The sequence below is a fragment of the Panicum virgatum genome, chromosome 7N (assembly GCF_016808335.1).
Source record: "Panicum virgatum strain AP13 chromosome 7N, P.virgatum_v5, whole genome shotgun sequence".
In the NCBI taxonomy this organism is placed as follows: Eukaryota; Viridiplantae; Streptophyta; class Magnoliopsida; order Poales; family Poaceae; genus Panicum; species Panicum virgatum.
Window position 1 is genome coordinate 45159630 of NC_053151.1, and position 20177 is coordinate 45179806.

Consider the following 20177-nt stretch of genomic DNA (forward strand, 5'->3'; position numbering starts at 1 on the left):
CTAATTAGTGATCAAAACTAAAAAAATCACCAAAATTTTTTCACCCCAAACCAAACACCTGAAACGGCCAGAGAGGAGAGGACGGCACCTCATCTCGAGGGCGCACCAGCCGCCGGCGCGCTGCTGTCTTTATCTTGCGAGCGGACAAGTACGCGCCCGGACGGATCTCCCGACTAGCATCCCCGCACAGTCCAGCACCTTCACTTCACTTCACCAATCACGGCTGTGTGTGCTGGACGTGGACAAAACCAGGCTTGGGAGGATCTCCCAACTGGCACCGTCAACTGCTCCCCCTCCCGTCCTATCGCCGGTGCTCGCCGGCGTGACGTCTGTTCCTCTGCGACAAGAAATTCCTGCACCTGGTGGGAGTGGGCACGGACAGCATGCTCCGATGATCCCTAAAATAGTGCTTCTTCCTCTTCCTTCTCGATCGGTCCAGAAAAAAAGTGGCAGTGGGAGCGCTTTGGTGTGGGGGCGAGCAGGGCGAACGTGACAGGTGTCCTCCTCCTCCAACGCCGCCTCTGCCTCGCTTTCCTCTTTCTGCTTTCCTCTTTCTTCCTCCGATTCGATTTCTCCCCCCGCCTTCCTCCTCTCGCGCCCGCACTCCTACCTTCCTTTCGACGGTCTCACTACGGGTTCGGCGCCTGCCGCCGGAGCCTTGTCTCCTCGACAGGTGATTTCCTCGTTTGCCCGTGGCTAACCCCTGCCTTTTCTTGATTCTTTTTCTTCAGGAGATGCGAGAGATCAAGTTGAAACCTTTAGGATTTGCTCGCTGTCTGGCGCCCTACTAATGCAATCCGTTCATCAGGCCCTTCTTCAGTGTGCAAGATTTCTCTGGTGAGGTTTCACCGCGCCACAATGCCCCGCGTTACGGCCGCCGCCCCAGCCAGCTGCTCACCGCGCGGGGTGATTCCGCTGCGATCGAGCCGAGCGTCTTGTGACTCTCGTCCTTGTGCCGCTGGAGGTGCGTACACGTCGTCTTCTTCGTTCCGTTCGCTGTCACTGAATAAGCACAATGCAAATGGCACCCTACCATGTGTTCTGTTCAGTGGTGAAATGAGGATGCCAATGCGTAATATCAGTATTGAAAATGTGTGATTTGTCGTAACTTTGTAGTACTTTGTATTATGCCTTTGAGTAATTTTTCCATGGCTTGTCCCAACTGCCTCATTTTTTTTCTTCGAACAGCATATGCTGGCAAGAGGTTGATAGCAGAAAATACAAGGGTGCAAAACGTGGTATGAGCCTCATTGCCCATTATTATATCTGTGCAACTTGCCATGGACTTCAGTTAAATTAACATAAAAGTACGATGCAGCGTAGGATGGAACTGGAGACTAGAATAAGGAATCAGCTCCTGAGACCCGAATTGCCACCTTCTTCATATGACACGGCATGGGTTTCTATGGTGCCCTTGCGGGGTTCTCATCAGTCTCCATGCTTCCCACAATGTGTTGAGTGGATATTGCAGAACCAACAGGATGATGGATCTTGGGGTGTCAACCCATTTGACTCATCAGTCAACAAGGATGTTCTTTTATCCACTTTGGCATGCGTCCTTGCATTAAAGAGATGGAATGTTGGCAGGGAGAACATCTGGAGAGGTATAAATTAAGGTTACTCAAGACTTGAAGGTCTTCTTGGTTCAGTAAAAGTGATGCTGGCAGGTCACCTTTTTTTTTTTCGTTTGTGTCCTGAGCAGGACTGCATTTCATTGGAAGAAATTTTTCTGTCGCTATGGATAAGCAGACCACTGCTCCTATAGGTTTCAACATCACTTTTGCAACTATGCTTAGCCTCGCCATCGATATGGGTTTAGAATTTCCTTTAAGGCAAACTGATGTCCATGGGATTCTTCACCTCCGTGAGATGGAATTGAAAAGGTTTGACCATGAATTATGCTCTCCTGAAAAATGGTGTTATACCTGCTTTGTGTTTGCAAATCATGGGCAACTTGTTTTCTTAAGTTTGTATTGATAAATTTACCATATGAACAGAACTTTAGTCTTGACTTAGTTTATTTTACTTGTTTTTGAAGAACAAGATTTTGCATTAGTAGTTTTATGTTTTAAGAATGTCAGATAACCATGATTTTGCTGGAAAGGAGGGCTCATGATGTTGTTCTTGTTCTCTTTTTTTGTTAGATCAGAATTTGACTGGTACCTGTGAATAAAGTACTGAAAGTCCTGATAGTTGATTTAATTTAGACAGGCCGTGTACGGTTCTTGTGGAAGAAAAGCATATATGGCTTATATCGCAGAGGGGTTAGGAAACATGATGGACTGGGATGAAGTTATGAAGTTCCAGAGGGAAAATGGATCATTGTTCTGCTGCCCTTCCACAACTGCAGGTGTATTAATCCGCAAATACAATGATCAAGCCCATCAATACCTAAATTCACTTGTCAGTGAATTTGGTAGTGCAGGTGGGTCGATACTTTTCCTCGTCAAAATCTTGCTAGCACTTAGACTGTTGGTCAATACCTAATGGCATTAGAATTTTGCAGTGCCAGCAGTGTATCCTTCAAAACTACATTGCCAGCTCTTAATGGTGGATGCACTTGAAAGAATGGGAATTTCCCAGCACTTTGTCAATGAAATAAAAAACATCCTGGACATGGCATTCAGGTAATGATCTTGTTTGAAAGTTTTATGTCTTGTTTTAGTAACTTGTATACTTGACTATATCCAGCTTGCAGTCACTGGTTACAGAAAGACGAGGAAATCATGATGGACATAGCGACATGCGCGATGGCATTTCGCCTTTTAAGGATGAATGGTTATGATGTTTCCTCAGGTACTACACAACTCACATATCTGGAATTCCCTACTGCATTATTTTTATTTTTGATTTTTACCTAACTAATGCAGTAATTTACATCTGGAGCAGATGAGCTGTCTCATGTTGCTGAAGCCTCCACTTTCTCTGATTCACTTCAAGGATATTTAAATGATACAAAATCCCTACTGGAATTGTACAAGGCTTCAAAAGTCAGCTTATCAGGAAATGATTCAAGCTTAGATTGTGTGGGATTATGGACTGGCAACTTATTGAAGGATAAGTTGTGCTCCAGTACGCTGCAAAAAACTCCGATTTTTGGAGAGGTGCTGCATAAAATTTAAAAGTCATTTGACCTGGGAGATTCGATTTATGTTTAATTTTATGTTTTGTGATTCAGATTGAGTATGCTCTTAAGTTTCCCTTCCATGCGACACTGGAGCGTTTAGAACACAAGAGAAACATTGAATATTTTGATGCTTGGGGTTCTCTGATGCTAACGACAAAATGCTCGTAAGATTCTAGTTTTGCAGAAGAACATCCCATCAAATATGATCAGTTTAGATTATTGGTATCAATGTTATACATGTTTTTGTACCAGGTCTTTTCATGTTAATCAAGAATTCCTAGCTTTGGCTGTCAAAGATTTCAGTTTCTCTCAATCTGTTTACCAGGATGAACTTCAGCATCTTGATAGGTAATCTTAATGTGATGTTCCCTTGTCTTTTTAACCTTTTAATCACTTTGGTAAATTTCTTAACTTTGTTGCAGCAGTTGGGTGAAGGAGAACAAGCTGGACCAACTACAATTTGCTCGGCAGAAATTAACATATTGCTATCTGTCTGCTGCTGCTACCATATTCCCTTCTGAATTGTCTGATGCTCGCATTTCATGGGCCAAAAATGGTGTGCTCACAACAGTGGTTGATGACTTCTTTGATGTTGGGGGATCAAAAGAGGAACTAGAAAACCTGATAGAATTAGTTGAGAAGTACTGTCCTTCAACTTGATGCCTTTGTCTAATCTTTGAAATAATGCTGATCTCTTATGCATGACTAATTGATCTCCCATGTTTGGCTAATGGTTTTCATAGATGGCATGAGCACCATGCAGATAAGTACTACTCAGAGCAAGTAAGAACAGTATTTTCTGCTATTTATGCAACAACGAACCAGCTTGGAGCAAAGGCTTCTGCAGCACAAGGCCGTGATGTTACAAAACACCTAGCAGAAATTGTAAGTCTGATGTGTGTCCCAATGAGCTTGCATTGCGTTCAGTTCAGTACTGACGACTTGAAACTCATATACAGTGGCTAGATCTGTTGAGGTCTATGATGATGGAAGCAGAATGGCAGAGAAGCCAACATGTACCAACAGTTGAAGAATACATGACAAATGCTGTTGTCTCATTTGCACTGGGCCCCATTGTACTCCCAGCATTGTATTTTGTCGGGGAAGAGCTCTTAGAGCATGCTGTCAAAGATCAAGAGTATGAAAAATTATTTAGGCTAATGAGCACTTGTGGCCGGCTCCTTAATGACAGCAAAGGCTTTGAGGTATTCAGGCCCCCTTGACATATAAGAATCACTCCTTGCAAGTAGCACACATATCTGTCTGCTCGATTAGCATATCTGCTTGAAATTTTCCAACAACAATAACAATAATAATAGATTTATGCTCTAATAATTCACATATCCTTGAACATAGAGTCCTTTTTAATGCCTACAATTTGTTATAGCTAATATGTTTGACAAGACTCTTTTACAACCACGATTTATATTCATGATAAGTTTGTAATTGCATGATCTTTACAAACCATTGATCCATGCAGAGAGAAGGCAGCCAGGGGAAGCTGAATAGCATTTCGCTACTTGTTCTTCACAGTGGCAATTCTATGTCCACAGAAGCAGCTAAGAAGGTGATACAAAAGTCCATAGACAAGTCTAGGAGGGACTTGCTAAGATTGGTTCTCAGGAAAGAAAGTGTTGTCCCTAGGCCATGCAAGGAGCTCTTCTGGAAGATGTGCAAGATTCTTCACTTGTTCTACTTTCAGACCGATGGATTCAGCTCTCCAAAGGAAATGGTCGGTGCAGTGAACGCAGTCATCAACGAGCCACTCAAAATCCAAATGAGTGATGCATCCTTGTTCATTTCATCAGAAAAATGAGGATCTCCTGTAGTCTGTCATGTTCATATCAATCACAATCAGAGGCAGCAGCAGGCCAAACAGCTAGTATCATACAGTTTAATTTGGCTGATGTAGTGATGAACAATGTAGGTGTTGTACATGACCCTTTTCCAAAAAAAAAATTGTGTTGTACATGGATCATGGTCATAGGAAGAACTGTAACTCTCTGCTAGTGAAATTTCGTTGCCCTCTTACGCAAAATTTGTCAAGAACTTGCAGTATTCTTTGAGTTTCTGACCAATTCCAATACCCTATTCGTGGTCTTACTCCTTTCCCTTACCATCAGTTGTAATGTGTTATTGGGTTGTTATCCCAATATCCCATTGTGATGAGGATTATCTTGTGTCACACTTTCAGCTACAGATGCTTTGATCTCTTTCTCGACTTGTTTAGTGACATTCAGACAACAGAGATGCTCCGAGTTGGCGTGAGCACTAAGTTAAGCATATTGACTTAAACAATTAGCAAAGAAAGTTGAAAGTGAAGAGGGCAAGGAGTAGCATGTCTAAGAGCTTGTGCAACAAACATGTCAAGGAATCACCTTTCAGCTTTGCACAGTATTAGTCTTACAAAATTCAAAATAAGACTAGTGAAGAGGAGCTAGTTACAAAATCTGCAACTGGTGTGCCCTAGAAGCTAAAGGAACAATAACCCCCAATGAACATGGTGAAAAAAATGCACATCTGCAGTCTGTTCTCCTGCTGTTTGTGTGCCCTTATAGAAGGTCGAATTTGCACTTCTCATAGCCTGCAGACAGATAATATGGTTAGAATCCATCTAAAAGGACTAGGAGGAAAATGTCTAGTGCTGAAGTCGCACCTATACAGCAAGAGTATAAAGAAATTTCAAAGAAAACAACATGATTCCCCAAATTCCTATGTTCTAGATACTCTCTCGTTTTCTTTATGTAAGGCGTATTAAGATTTGGAAAAGTCTCAAGTCTACTAAACTATTAAACTTTGATTATTATTTTTCTTAAAATACATTATCATTTGTGTGGTAAGAATCTAAGTTCAGTCAGGCTCAGAGCACTTCACTAGTCCTAGTCACACTAAGCACTCTAGTTTATCAAAAGTTAAGTGTGCATGTTTCTTGTTTACTGCAAATAGATCATCCCATAATAACACCATTGGGCAGAATTGGCAGTGGTCAGCAAAGGCTGGACAACACCCTTGAGTCTTTGCTGATCACTGCCAATTCTGCACTTGGCAGTTGGAACACACATTGGAACTTTAACATTGGTGCCATGGAACACACACATCAGCGAAAGTCAAAAGTGGACAAATTTACCATGGCATGCACTTGGCAGTTGGAACACACATTGGAACTGAGTTGCTGGTGCTTACTTGGGTCTCTGGTGACAATGGTAGCGGTGCCGCCGAAATCGCAGGTGCCCCACGTGCCCTTGGTCTGTTGCCAGTAGCTGTTGAAGGCGAAGGATGCGTGCGCGAGCACGGTGTTGGGGTGGTAGCACGCGCCGCTGGGCTGGATGGAGTCGCACTCGGCGCCGGAGCCGCAGGCGTAGTCCATGGCCTCCTGGATGATCGGGTCCGGCACCGTCGGCTTCGCCACGCACCACAGCGTCTGCCCGGCCCCCGGCGGCAGCGGCGGGGCCAGCGGAGGCGGGTAGATTATCGGCGGCTGGAATGGGCCGCCGCCGCCACCGCCGCCACCACCACCACCACCCGAGCCACCGCCGGAGCCTGAGCCGGGACCGGGGCCGAATTCCGGCGGGCTCGGCACCACGACGATGGGGCTCGGCGGCGCCGACCCGAACGGCGCGCCCGGGCCGATCTGCGGCGGCGTGCTCGGCGCCGTGGAAGCCGGTGGGCCTTCCTGACCTTGACCCCCCTGGCCGCCCTGGCCTTGACCTCCACTCTGGCCACCCTGGCCTTGACCTCCGCCCTGGCCTTGACCTCCACTCTCGCCTCCGCCTGGTGCGCCGCTGTTCGGCGGGCTGGGCTCGAAGGACGGCGGCACAGGGGTGATCGGCGGCAGCGGCGGGGGTTGGTCCGGCAAGGACGGGGTGAACGGCGTCGAGACGAAGGGAGGCGCCGATGTCGACGACGGCGGCGCGTCCGGCGGGTTGACGCAGAACGGCGCGTTGGTGTCGCCGGCGGCGAGGCTCTCGGCGTCGGCGGCGGCGGTCGGAGGCGGGCGTAGGCGCGCTGGCTCCACCGTCCGGATGAAATTGAGCTTGAAGAGCGCGCTCAGCAGCGAGTTGCTGCTCCTGCCCTGCAGCCGCCTGCTGATGGCTCTCGCTTCTGCTCCATCCATGCATGAACAAACACGGCTCTTGTTGCTTAATCAGCATTACGATGATTGAGCAGAATCACATTGACCACTGGCCTCTGGCCTTATGATCACTGATCATGCATTTATGATCACTGATCATGCATGTGAGTTACATAGTGAGAGAGTGAGTGAGTGAGTTTGAGTGATGCGCACTTACCACACCGAGTGGAGCAGAGCAGGAGCAGCAACGCCGGCAGTACCAACCCGAGACTGATCACTCTGCCCTCGCGCGCCATGGCTGCCTTCTTGCTGCCTTCTTACTGATCAGTGATTGATCAGTCGCCACCGGTGCAGCCAGCAGGGCCTGTTTATATCCTTGGCTTTCGCGAGGCTGAACTGAAGGGGGTAGCAGCAGCAGTGGCAGTGTGGATCGGCCATGGATCTCCAATGCAAAGCGGCGCAGCGGGGGAAAGAGGGGAAAAGGGGAGGATCGGCCGCGGTGGCGGTGGTGGACGAGATGATCCCGTATGCGCTAGCCGGCTCCGTCCCCGCTTTCGCTTTATTTCCCAAGAAAAAACCGAAGAAATCTCTCGGCATCGGTACCTTTTTTCCCTTGTCCATCGACCGCGCCGGCGTCGACTCCAGCAGCCAGCGTGGTGCGCCGGGGTGGGGGTTAGTTGTTGCAGTGGCCGGCCATGGACGGCCGGCCGCCGCCTTTCTTGTTGTTTAGTCTTGGTATCTATGCTTGCTTGCCGCTAGGGAAAAATGCTAGTACGTCGCTCGAGGTCGCCGGACGGGGGGGACGTGCGGCGTGTCTGCATTTTCCGGCGGTTTGCTTTGCGCTCAAGGAAGGGGATGCTCGCCTCGTACTGCATGCTGTGGAGTGTGACTTGTCACTAGTAGAGTAGTACTGTAGTAGTACTCCGGAGCTGCCTCCTGGTCTCGTTGAGAAGCTGCAGTGGACGAGCGCAGCATCAGAAAAGGCCCGGTGGAAGTTGGTGACAGCGACGTGCCATGGTGATGCCGCGACGTAGTGTGCTATTACTACTTGTTACTAATTGGCTTCTACCGGATCAGATACGCGCGGTGCTTTTGTCTTCGTCTGCTGATGAGCCGAGGTTGACCGGAAACCTGAGAGAGAAGTCCATGTATGTCCTTTTTTTAATTTGACTTTTCCTGGACGGGCCGTGGGAGAGGGGTGTATCTGATTCTGAGCTGAGGAACCCTAAAAAGAAAAAAAAACTATTCTTTTTTTTGTTAGTAATTCCGTTGAGCAAAAATGAAATGGAGAGAAGACAGAACTAATAAATAATCTTAGAAGATGGGCCGGGCTGCATTCAAGTGAAAACAGAAACAAGTAAATGCAACCAGAAAAAAAAACAACTAATGGACAGAATAAAAAATGATTGACGACCGAGAAAAAAAACACTCGAGTGATGGTTAGGAATTCCGTTTTCTTAGAGAGAGAGAGAGAGAGAGAGAGAGAGAGAGAGAGAGAGAGAGAGAGAGAGAGATGAGAGGAAGAGGAAAACGACATGATGGTGTATCCATTCGGGTTCGGGCCGGGACACAGGCCAAGCAAATCGGGGGCAGAGGAGATCGCGCTTTCCTCGGTTCACTCGGCCCGACGGGGAAAAACGCGCGGAACGCTGCTGGGCCTGCACCGCAATAGCATAGTAGGGTTAGTAGCATCCTCAAAGTTTTTTTTTTTAAAAAAAAGGCTAAGTAGCATACTAGCATGTGTGTCGGTCTCGTTCCTCCCGCTCCTCGGACGACGCATCTCTGCTTGCCGGTTTGGTGGCGTGCAGTGCAGGTGCAGCCGCGGTCGGCGTCGGCCGTCGCCGCCTGTAGTGTAGGGCGGACGCGGTGGCTCCTGTAGATGCCCCTGGTCCGTGGGCACCCTCGCTCGTCGTCATCGGCGCGCGTTCAGCGTTCGACGGCGACGACAAATCGCGTTGACAAATCCAGCTAGCGGTGGCGCATGCATGCACGGCCACCGATCGATGCACGCCCTGCCCGCCGCCGCCGCTGATATGTCGGGTCAGGAATACACACCGCCGCCACGTCCTCGTCGAGAGCCGGGACGGCGACGCGCGCGTTGTCCCGGAGTTCCCTCGTTCCCAGGGCAGGCAGGCCGGGCCGCCGGGGATCGATCATGAGGCCCTATCGCAAATTAAGGCCTTGTTTAGTTGCAAAAAAGGTGAACCTGTAAAACGCTGTAGTATTTTCGTTTGTATTTGATAATTATTGTTCCGTTATGGATTAATTAGGTTCAAAAAATTCATCTCGCAAATTACAGACAAACTGTATAATTAGTTATTTTATTTAGCTACATTTAATACTTCATGCATGCGTTAAAGATTCGATGTGATGGGGAATCTTGTAAAGTTTTGGAATTTTGAAGGGAACTAAACAAGAGCTAAACAACACAGCCTGCGACAATACCCTCCACTACAAAAGATATAGGGGAATCAGAGTAGGGATGAAAACGGTCCAGAAAAATCCCATTCTATTCCACCATGATTTATATTTTACCCGCTTGTTTTTATATTTTCGAACAAATATAAAATTGGTACGAAATATGGGTTGTCAAATTCGAAAACGGGACGGAAATAGTTTGGCTTGTATCCCAATCGTTTCCGTATTTTATTGGGATATCCTGTTGTAATGTGCGCTCCGCCAACGAAACATCGAGGGAGGCCCTGCATGTATGCCTTCTCCCATCACACAGGTGACAGGTTTTTTAGATTATTGAAAAAATTCCGATCTTGAATATTCACCGTTCACATGTGAATGACTACAGCCAAAATACAAGTGACAGGTGGTGTACAACTGGAGTAAATTATCTTGGCAGCAGATATGTTGCGGGCAAGCCAGTATATATGTATAGCATACACGTGTTTATTAGATTCTTTTCAATGAAATTTATCCAACCTGCCAAAATATAATCTTTCTACTACAGGGGTAGAAAAGAAAGCAACCCTGATTAATTTCTCAAAAAATTTGCACAGTACTCGTCACATCGAATCTTTGAACACATGCATAGAACATTAAATGCAGTGAAAAAATAACTAATTACACAATCTAACTGATTAGCACGAGATGAATCTTTTAAACCTAATTAGTTCATAATTGAATATTATTTATCAAATAACAACGAAATGTGCTACAATACCAAAACCCAAACTTTTTCACCAACTAAACCCACCCTAAACAATCGCACGACGGCCGGAGGACAGGAAGATCTATCGTGATCTGTTTGCCTTGTACACAAGGGGGCTGGGGCCACGACAAAGTTCTCCCTCCTCGCAAAAGAAAAACGACAGAGTTCTCTCGCCAATGCGCACAAACAGGAACGGTGAGTTGGCATCCAGAGAGCAACAAAGAGGCAGCCACGTATTCGGTCCATACATGTGTATAGCTATTCAGTATCGTACATGCACGCACTGTGTTCAGATCGAGTTTATTTCAGACAGGTCCGTCGATCCAGCAAGTGAATGGAACCAGCACTGACGAATGAAGAGACGGAGAGATGCGTATGCATGGCTGGATGACGGGGACATGGAGGTCGGCAAGGGAAGGCGCCAAGCCGCGCTGCCCACGCCCTTCCAACGGGCAGCGCAGCCAATGCTTGATGTCGCCCGGCTTGGATCATTTGGACGGGGGACGCCGTCGCCTCCCTGTCAATCCTGCACTGTGTTCTTATTGGAAAATCCTTCGCTTATTAGTAGCTTATTAGTACTGTGCCCTGCTCGTACGGATGATAGGAGGAGGTATCCGTCCATGGATTTGTTCGATCCACTTGTAGCTGAACAAAGTCCAAGAAATGTGGCCCGGTGGATGTGATCCACTCACCACTGGTGGATCTCTTGTACTAGTAGGTTGCTACCCCTCGGAACACGGCCGGTGTCGGAAGCAAGCAAGCGCTGGTAGGCCTAGCTTAGCTGATCAGAGATCGAAATGTTTGGCTTATATACGCTTAAGAATATTCAGATTAAAATATGTAGTCTTATAAAATATGTGGTTTGATTTTTTTTATACGTAAAATTATTTTTTTGTCCTTTTGGGATTATTGAAGATTTTGTTTTATATGCTCAAGAGCTGATTAGTTTTATATTTGCAGGATCGTTCTAGGTTGTGAGACCAACACTACATCAGGTGTGTTTTGTTGATGTAATATCCTACTCCTCCATACCAAAAAAGAATGTCGCTTTGGACAAGGTTTGGGTCAAACACTGAGAACATAAATCATGAATAACTTTTAAGTTGTTGGGTTTCAAAATACAAAAAACATATGAATAGATTTGTCTTGAAAAATACTTTTATAAAAATATAAATATATCACTTTGTGATAATTATTTTTATAAAAATAAGAAGTCAAAGTTAAGCTTTGGAGACCGTGTCGCTGTCCAAAACGACATTCTTTTCAAGTATGGAGGGAGTACTCGGTACTCACCATATTTATCGAAAGTCTATTTTTAATAAGCAACCTCCTTACTCGAGATATCTATGGTCGTGACTGCGGCCTAAAATTTTGTCGTCTCCTCATGTAGTTCCACATAAAGGGAACACTTCTCTACGGCTACAATATTCTCTCAACTATCACATACGGTTTCAAACAATAACTACCATAAAGGTTTCTCCTATAGGATTCTTAGCACAGAGACTTAAAGCACACAACCAGACCAGCAGATACAGAGAAATTAAAGGAGAACTACTTTATTAAACAAACAAGCATATATATGGTTTTCTCTTTCGGAAACCCCCAACTCTTCAAACAAAGGAAAAGATTACCTTACAATAGGTATTTTACAATGGACTTGGTGGCTATCTTACAGGGATGGTACTAGGAATTTTATGGGTTTTAGGAACTCTCGCAGGAACTTCATTCTTGGAGGCTCTGGCTTCTCCTTCTGATGCCTTCGTTTTATGAAGCATGTACTCCTTATATAGTGCTGCGAAGAGCGCTGAGGCTTTTGTTGCTTCTTATCTTTTTTATCGAGCTTATCGTTCTACGGCATGGCGCTGACTTCATCGGTATGGAGGGAATTTCTTTTTCATGGCGTTAACTTGCACGGCGCATGACCTTAATTGGAGTTGCTACTTTAGTTTTCTGCAATAAGTTCCCATGTAGAATCTTTCAAAGATCCGAGTGTAGGCTTATCCATGCAATGCACCTGCGGTGCTTGTTATATCACAATCTAAGTTATTTTATTTTATATGTGTGTTCTGGATTCAGCAGAAATTTTTAGGATATGTCTTCCACGCTCAAAAATTTGATAGTAACACTATCAAATTAAGGGAATGGCGCGAAGGGGCTCACGGTGCAGTGGCAAAACCCACTGGTCGGGGTGCTCCCACCCAGGGTTCAAACCCTGGGTGCCGCACCTAATTAAGCTTTAGGGATTTCTCTTTAAGTATTTCTATCAAAATTTAAAGGAATGACAATGTCTCTCTCGTTTATTCCTTCTTGAAGAGAGAAAAATACGATGCATATATGGTTCATGGTTGAAACGAATGCAATATAGTCCTCTGAAAAATATCTGAAGATAGTGCCGAACTGCCAATATAATGACGGAGTAGGGCCCATATGCTACCATGCAAACAGATCACAAGCATACACTTGGTGCCTGCGTGTTGGAAAGAACAAAGAACATGGTGCTGCAAGACATTTGCGTTTTTTTTTTCACTTGAGACTTGAGAATGTGAGATTATTGTAACTGTTCGTTCTCTCTGTGTATGCGTAGTATGCCGCTGCTAGCTAGCTGCTAAAAGTGAGGTAAGGTTTCTCTTTTCTTTCTTTCACCCAGCCGGCCGTATGCGTGCACCAACGCGCTTGCTGCCAAGTTAACGCGTCAAGGAAAACGCAGAAAATCGATCGAAACTACAAGTCTACTCGTAGTCTCGTACAACAAAACAACCGCGCGAGTGTACGGCCGGGACGGGCCACAGTCAAAACCCGGCTGTGCGCCTCACTCAGACTCAGTAGGCTGCTGTCGATTCAACCGCGACATGGGGCGGACCCCGCGTCCTCTCAACTCTCACATGCGCGCGCGATTTCAAAGAACGAGAGGACAACTCGCCCTGACTTGGGCGTCGAAGCAACAACGACCGACGCCAGCCACAACCATGGCTGCCGAGACGAGACAGTGAGGCATGGCACCAGCTCGGCCATTGCCATTGCCGCTTCGATCGCAGCCTCACGTACGCCTATATAAGCGCTCCCCACAGCTCGCCCTGCTTCACTTGCACCACTCAAGCTGAGCTCGGTTCGGTTGTAGCCTGTAGCTTAGCTAGGTCCCCGCGCGCGCCATGGCGAAGAACCACCACCGCATTGTGGCGCTCCTGCTCTTCGCGGCCACGCTGCTGGTCGCGCAGCTCGCGCCGGCCGTGGCCTGCCCGTCCTGCCCGGCGCCTAAGCCGCCGCCGCCCCCGCCCCCGACGCCCGTGCCGTGCCCGCCGCCGCCGTCGTCCGCGCCGCCGTCCACGCCGAAGGGCAAGTGCCCCCTGAACACGCTCAAGCTGCTGGCGTGCGTGGACGCGCTCAACGGGCTGGTGCACGCCGTGGTCGGCGCCAAGGCCAGCGAGAAGTGCTGCCCGCTGCTGCAAGGCGTGGCCGACCTCGACGCCGCGCTCTGCCTCTGCACCACCATCAAGGCCAAGGCGCTCAGCATCAACCTCGTGCTCCCCATCGCCATCGAAGTGCTCGTCAACGAGTGCCACAAGAACGTGCCCGCCAGCTTCCAGTGCCCGTAATCAAACTCAACTCAGCTTCCATGCATGCTGGGTTAAGGTTATATGGTATTTGATTGATGATAAACCAGTCAAGCATTTACATGCATATATAATTTGTTTTTATAATTGTGTATCAATATTGTAACATGAACCAGTGTGAGAGTTGTGGCCTTGGGGCTTGTAGTGACTAAAAAGATTTATATATGAATAAAGCGTGTGTGTCATATATATACGAAGTTTACGGTGTAAAGTTCACGAAAATTTGTTACAGTAATATTTTTTGTACTGAGCCAAAGTTGTCATTTATTTTCCTGTAATGTACAATGCAACGCTCCCTGTTTTGTTAAAAATGTTCATTCATCCCGCTATGGAAGTATTGTGGCTTATTTCTGGGGCGACATTGAGCAATTCCAGTCTTGATTATTGGAGTCTCTGTTCATTTTCGTCTTGTTCTGGGAGACTTTTTGCCCACGAAAAGAGTAAGAATGGAGATTCTATTATACAGAAAAAGGCAACATCTTTTACTCAGCGGATAAAAATATCAGCTAAGCTGTCACTAGCAACGGTGCTACAGCTATACATTGCGCAACTGCACTGCAGCTATACATCAGGCCCTGTTCGCTTCTCTTTTTCCGACTTATTTCGGCTTGTTTTGTCTTATTTCTTTTCACATGGTACTATTGAATCAGCCGAAATCAGCCGGCTTTTAAATCAGCCGAACAGCCCCATAACACGAGGCAGTTTTGGGTTAAGCCTATGATGCAATGCTTGCCCCTTTTCCTAATCCTAATAAAAGAAATGCAAATAATTGTCCTGAAAGGAAAATTAATATGGTTCGCATTTTATGTGCAAAATGAAATGTTACACACAACATTATTCAAGATCCATTAGCAATGCAAATAAATGCGTAACAACCATCCATTGGCTCCAAGAAGCCAAGAACAATCAACGGCAGGATCAAGCAGCAGGGCCAAATCAACGATATGTTAATAAGACACAATAAGAAGCAGAGGCCAATCGTCTGCCCTCAGCTTCAGTGTTCCTCTAGTAACAAGCGTACGGCTGGCTAAGCTTGTCCGACAAGCATAAGCAGACCACCACCACGAAAAACGTCAGAATTCAGGCAGCACAGAAGACAATCAGCGTGAGGTCCAGGACGCATGAGCAAGCTGCTTATAGCCTCGCCCACAACAGGGGTTGGCAGTATTGTTCATCTGGCCACATAGCAAAATGCTGACGTTGATGACAAAAAGTAACAAATCCATATTCTACATATCTGTTTATACAGCAGTTGTTCCGGTACAGGATTGGCCAAGTAACTTTACTAATTACCACCGAGGAAATTAGACAAACAGAACCACCACTCCACTGCGTTAACACACAACAAATGGGAAACGGGATCAATGTGCTGCTTTCTGTAATCTGGATGCAGTTTGTCGTGCTCAAGCAACGGCTTGGAGGGCCCTCTCGAAGTTTGCTTCCGACGATGCTGAGTTCTTCACTAGCACATGATCAGGATGCGATAGCTTCAGCTGGCTGCAAAAAGTAATAGGAAAGTTAGAAGCAAACCACACTTGTCTGGGCACTAGTGTGCTTGCCACTGAGCAGGTTTCTAAACACCAAAACCAAGCAAGGAAAATTCTACTTGTAATGTCCATGGTGCACCAGGAAATGGTAAAAATGAATCCACCCATTAAGGATGTAAGTGGGTACATAATGGTGTTTTTTGGGTCAGCTAATTAATTACGATGGCATGCCACTCTAGTTCATTTCTCCTCCTAAATTATTTACGCATAATGCCATTCTAGTTCATTTTGTCTACTTTTTGGGTCGACCCAATGACCCAAAAATTATCTAACTTGCATCCCTACCACCCATAGTAACTATGGCCTTGATTTTGCCCTCAGCTCTTGAACATATCAATCTTCTGCGTCTTGAATATTGCATAAATACTAAACGTATTAAAATTTTAATGAAGCTTATGGTGACCCTATGTGATTTATAACACCCTTCAAAGGCAATAGAGGATCCTAGCATGATAGCCAACCACTTATTTTTCATACTACATTGGTGGCATGTAAAGCAAGTGGAGCATTCTTCTTGAATGCGCGTGAACCAAAAGTTGGACTGGCAAACACAGCCAACATACGTCAGTTTCATGTTGCTGTGGAGACATTCTCAGGACACATGAGATCAGGAACAAGTGGCTGTAAGATGTTAGTCCCAGATATGCAAAATCAGGATCAGAGGCCTATTGCCACAGCTGTGCTGCAAAAGACTAGAACAGAGGAATTCATCGAATGGAAAAAAAATATCTCATGACAACATCCCTGTGGTTCTGCTCCCAGCACGTTGCAATACGCCAAAGCCCAAAGCCCAGGTTGCAGGTTGCAGCTCTTTGTGTGACAATAGAATAAAATATTGCACCAGAATGCTAGCCTCTGATGCCTAAGTGAATTCTCACTTTATCTGCTTGACTTGAAAGTTTAAGCCTCTAAACACAAAGCTTAATACAAAGTTGACACATTAATTCTACAATCTCGTTTATCTGGAAGCCAAGCTAGTCATTTCTATGTAAGAAAAATTGTTTGCAAATAATTCCAAGAAGTAATCAGCTGATATGTTTCTAAGTCCATCAGATCAGTTTACTATGCATTTACTGGATTAGTTCAAATTCACAAGAGAAGGCATACACAATCATACCTGAGGAACCGTGATGATGGTTTGCCAAGGTGGAGATTACATACAATGAGATTGGCAAGAGTTTCTGGATCTTTTGCATCCTACAATAATAGAAAAGAGGGTTAGAGATCATTTACCCCATTATACATTTCCAAAGAAAATGAAAATAAAAAACAAGTGTCGCGTGTTTTGGAGTATCCATTGCTGGAAAGGTGGGCAATCAGTGCAAACCTTGTTTAATGCTTCAAGCAATAGAGTTTCAGCCTCCTCAAAGCTTCCCATGTGCATACAGCAAACTGCTTTCCCATTCAGAACCATCCCTGTCATTGGGTACTTTTCAGCAAAGTCTTGGAATATGAGGTAAGCTTCACGGATCTTAGAGCCACCCTGCACCATTGATTAAAATGATGTTAATCATATTGTTTCCGGTAAAAGATCAATGTGGATCAAACTTCAGTATTAATAACATTGGGCTGTGAAATTACTTACAACAGCAATGTCCAACCATGCGTTTGCAAGTTGTGTCAGTGTATGGTCTTCATCAATTTGTTGCATGATCTTCAATTGCTTCTCAGCATAGTCTGAACGATGCATCTTAATGAAGATCTGCACATTCAATGCATGCCTATAACCAAAAGAGAGTCCCATCAACAAACAGCTTTAAGCATGATAGATGCTAGACACAAATGAGGTTCAAAGCTTCACAGTTAATTTACAAAACAGCAATGTCAAAATCAAAATCACTAAAGCAATATCCTATATAACTTCCAATCACAAAATCTATCAATGATAAAATGAACATCTAAATGGCCAACTGTCACCCATTGCAATTTCAACAAGATAACCATAAAGAACATATGGGCATGAAAGGTTATAAGCACGAGCTATTAAGCACAGGAAAAGCTTCCAACGACATCAATCGCTCTGTTCAGCTGGCTGTGGCTGGTGCTGATTTGTTGTGGGAGAAAAATATTGTTGGCTGGTTGGTGGCTGGTGCTAATTTGTTGTGAGAGAAGTACTTCTGACTGACTGATGCGAACAGAGCGAATGACGTAATGAACAGTGTGAAAGAAATTGTGGTGTTTTAAGTTACTTTTTCAATTAGTAAGATTTTCAGTTTTATACCAAACAGAAAATAAACCTATACAGCATTCCCTATGGCAATCAAAATTTGAAAGTCTCATCAATGTTTCAATACTGAAAGTCTAATCTAAACCATCAAAGCACGGAGGGAATAGGTAAACATACAAATCCAGAGTTCCTCCAGAGTGTGTGTGCTTGAGGGCCTCATTATAGTCCTGCTCATGCATAAATATAATTCCAGCAATCAATCGAAGAACAGGATTGCTCCCAATTGCTGAATCGCTCAACCATTCCTTGAGACTGGAGATTGCACCTTCCTTCAGAATTGCACAGGAAAAAAAGGCATTTAGAGTGCAGAAAATAAGTATTCTATGGTAACAACTGCCTCAAGAAATATCACATGATCTAATCTATAATCTACATTATATAGTAAACATTACAGGTGGGTTTCACAAAGAAATGCTTCCAGATTTTTCTTTGATAGCATTGCATCATCAATTAAAACTTTGTTATCAAGATACGAGCTGAATGTGTCTTAATTTCCCAAATATTATACCAAAAAAAGAGGTCTGAAATTTGTAACTAAATGTCCCATTCACATGCTTTCCCCCCTGAGAGCTCATATGCAAGCACAGGTTGCAGAACAATTTGCACCCAACACATGTCTTACACCGACAAACTTGAATGGCTGATAGTGTTGAGTTAGTTTTAACTGAATCATATTTTCTATGCTATATTGTAACCCGACGGCCCTAACAGTAAGGTGAGATAAGAGAGGGCAGTTCCTGAGAGCAGTGTACACATGTTACATTATTGAAATGAAACTACTTCACACTTCAGAACGCAATCCAAACAGAGGAGCATAGTACCCATTGCGCACATGAGCTAATGCATTCAATTGAAAAATGGCACTAGCAACCAATCATCAACGACCTCATCAGTCCTTAGCCTATAGCAGTGCACATGATGCATAGGATCTAACCCCAGATCACTCTACTCAGTGTAGCAGTGACAGATCTAACCCTAGCACCACAACGATCCCGAACTCAACGACCCAGATCCAGACCCGCAGCGCACAATCAGGAAGCAGATCAGAGGCGACATAGGTCAGATCCAGCGCGCTAACCTTGTCCCCGGTGAGGTACAGCGCGAGCAGCTTCACGGCCTGCAGCGACGTCGCGGCGGAGGAGTCGATCTCGCTGATCACCAGCTGCACGAAACGAAGCACAGGGAGGCACGCGCGATCAAGAGCCGGGACAAACCGCGGCGAGCTAGGGGTGAGAACCGGACGCCACTATCGATCCGCCCGCACCTGGTAGGAGCCGAGGGCGATGTAGGAGCGGAAGACGATGGCGTCGCGCTCGGCGGCGGCGTCGGCGTCGAGGCCCGGGACGTCGCTGTTGTTGATGGCCGCCTGGTAGGCGCCCAGGTAGAAGAGGTTCCGCAGGTTGAAGAGCAGGTCCGGGGTGGCCATCGCTGCGGCGGCGGCGACGCGGAGGAGGCTGGCTGGAGATCCGGGAGGTTGCTCAACCCCGCCTGTTTGGTCTCCTCGGTTTGGTGATTCGAGTTGCTGGGGGAGAGAGGAGGAGAATGGAGCTATATTTATAAATGGGCTCTAATTGGGCCTCAATCGGAGGCAGCTGGGCCTGAGATAGTTGTTGGGTCTCGGTTTGAGCAGCAGCTGCGGTGGGCTCAGACTGTTAGCGGACTCATGTATTCCAGCCGGGCCCAAAGCCTGACACTGACGTCATGCTCGGCCGCGGCGCGCCACCGCGATGCCTTGCGAGTTACCGGTCACCGGTCGGATGTCGCTGGCGCTATAAAGAGAGCGGCCGGCAACTCATCAGAGGAAGCGTCGATTTCGACGCCACTGGCAGCAGCACCGCCGCTCCAGCTCCTCCGTTTCTCCGGTCGAACCCGTCGCCGCCCACCTCAGATCAAGCCACCGCGCGCGCGCGGCCTGGCAATGGCACTGGCACGAGGGGCGGATTCAACGTGGGGGCAGGGGGGCTAGAGCCCCCCCAACCCCCCTGAATCCAATAGAATTTTCAACCATAAATGAAGAGGAGAAAGAAAAAAAAAGGAGGAGGAAGAAAAAAAAGTGAGGAAGGAAGAAGAGAAAGAGAAAATTAATTCCTTCTAAATTGAGATTCTAGATTCGCCACTGATGGGCACCGAAGCAGGCGGAGCAGCACCCACGGAGGGCGCTGGCGCTCGCGGCGCACGACGCCTCCGGCCGGGTCACCCCCATCCGGATCCCGCGAAGGTACGTGTCATGGGTGTTGCCAGAATCTGCCTGCTCGTCGTGCTCGGCCCTAGCTAGTACCGTAATAATGTAGTAGCGGCATTAACAAATTTGAGGTTGGGGATTGATGTTAGCGCGTTTGAGCTAACATGTCGAAATTCTTATAGAGATCGATTACCATCTTTCTTTTCGCCCGCTCAATTTCAAGCTGAAATTTGAGCAACAGTATGCGG

At 46.3% G+C, this 20177-nt stretch overlaps 4 protein-coding genes across 10 annotated transcripts; 2 read left to right on the top strand and 2 right to left on the bottom strand.

Moving 5' to 3' along the window:
• The first annotated feature begins 211 nt into the window (after positions 1-211).
• Positions 212-5230, top strand: LOC120682376 (ent-kaur-16-ene synthase, chloroplastic-like). Of its 7 annotated transcripts, none has more exons than XM_039964240.1 (15): positions 212-496; positions 732-964; positions 1189-1238; positions 1319-1604; positions 1703-1883; positions 2208-2425; positions 2507-2627; positions 2699-2796; positions 2890-3104; positions 3179-3291; positions 3380-3475; positions 3550-3768; positions 3871-4012; positions 4087-4332; positions 4608-4987. In XM_039964240.1, exons 2-15 carry the CDS (start codon positions 859-861, stop codon positions 4941-4943), a joined length of 2427 nt encoding a protein of 808 aa, XP_039820174.1. In that variant the 5' UTR covers positions 212-496; positions 732-858; the 3' UTR covers positions 4944-4987. The 7 variants fall into 7 exon arrangements, with proteins under 7 accessions (XP_039820174.1, XP_039820172.1, XP_039820176.1 ...); XM_039964238.1 differs by lacking the exon at positions 212-496 and adding an exon at positions 516-673 and having other exon boundaries at positions 809-964; XM_039964241.1 differs by lacking the exon at positions 212-496 and adding an exon at positions 540-635.
• A 169-nt stretch (positions 5231-5399) lies between these two features.
• LOC120682377 (cuticle collagen 1-like) lies at positions 5400-8006 on the bottom strand. Its single transcript, XM_039964246.1, has 3 exons — positions 7417-8006; positions 6311-7228; positions 5400-5711 (listed from the first exon to the last, which is right to left on the bottom strand). The coding sequence occupies exons 1-3, from the start codon at positions 7493-7495 to the stop codon at positions 5680-5682; spliced, it is 1029 nt and encodes a 342-aa protein (XP_039820180.1). The 5' UTR covers positions 7496-8006; the 3' UTR covers positions 5400-5679.
• Positions 8007-13428: 5422 nt separating this feature from the next.
• Positions 13429-14229, top strand: LOC120683299 (36.4 kDa proline-rich protein-like). The gene has a single exon (XM_039965370.1). It carries the CDS (start codon positions 13512-13514, stop codon positions 13953-13955), a length of 444 nt encoding a protein of 147 aa, XP_039821304.1. The 5' UTR covers positions 13429-13511; the 3' UTR covers positions 13956-14229.
• Positions 14230-15079: 850 nt separating this feature from the next.
• Positions 15080-19345, bottom strand: LOC120682183 (coatomer subunit epsilon-1). The gene is made up of 7 exons (XM_039963964.1): positions 19012-19345; positions 18826-18909; positions 17865-18016; positions 17106-17241; positions 16848-17003; positions 16638-16717; positions 15080-15470 (listed from the first exon to the last, which is right to left on the bottom strand). The coding sequence occupies exons 1-7, from the start codon at positions 19171-19173 to the stop codon at positions 15377-15379; spliced, it is 864 nt and encodes a 287-aa protein (XP_039819898.1). The 5' UTR covers positions 19174-19345; the 3' UTR covers positions 15080-15376.
• Between the last annotated feature and the right edge of the window lie 832 nt (positions 19346-20177).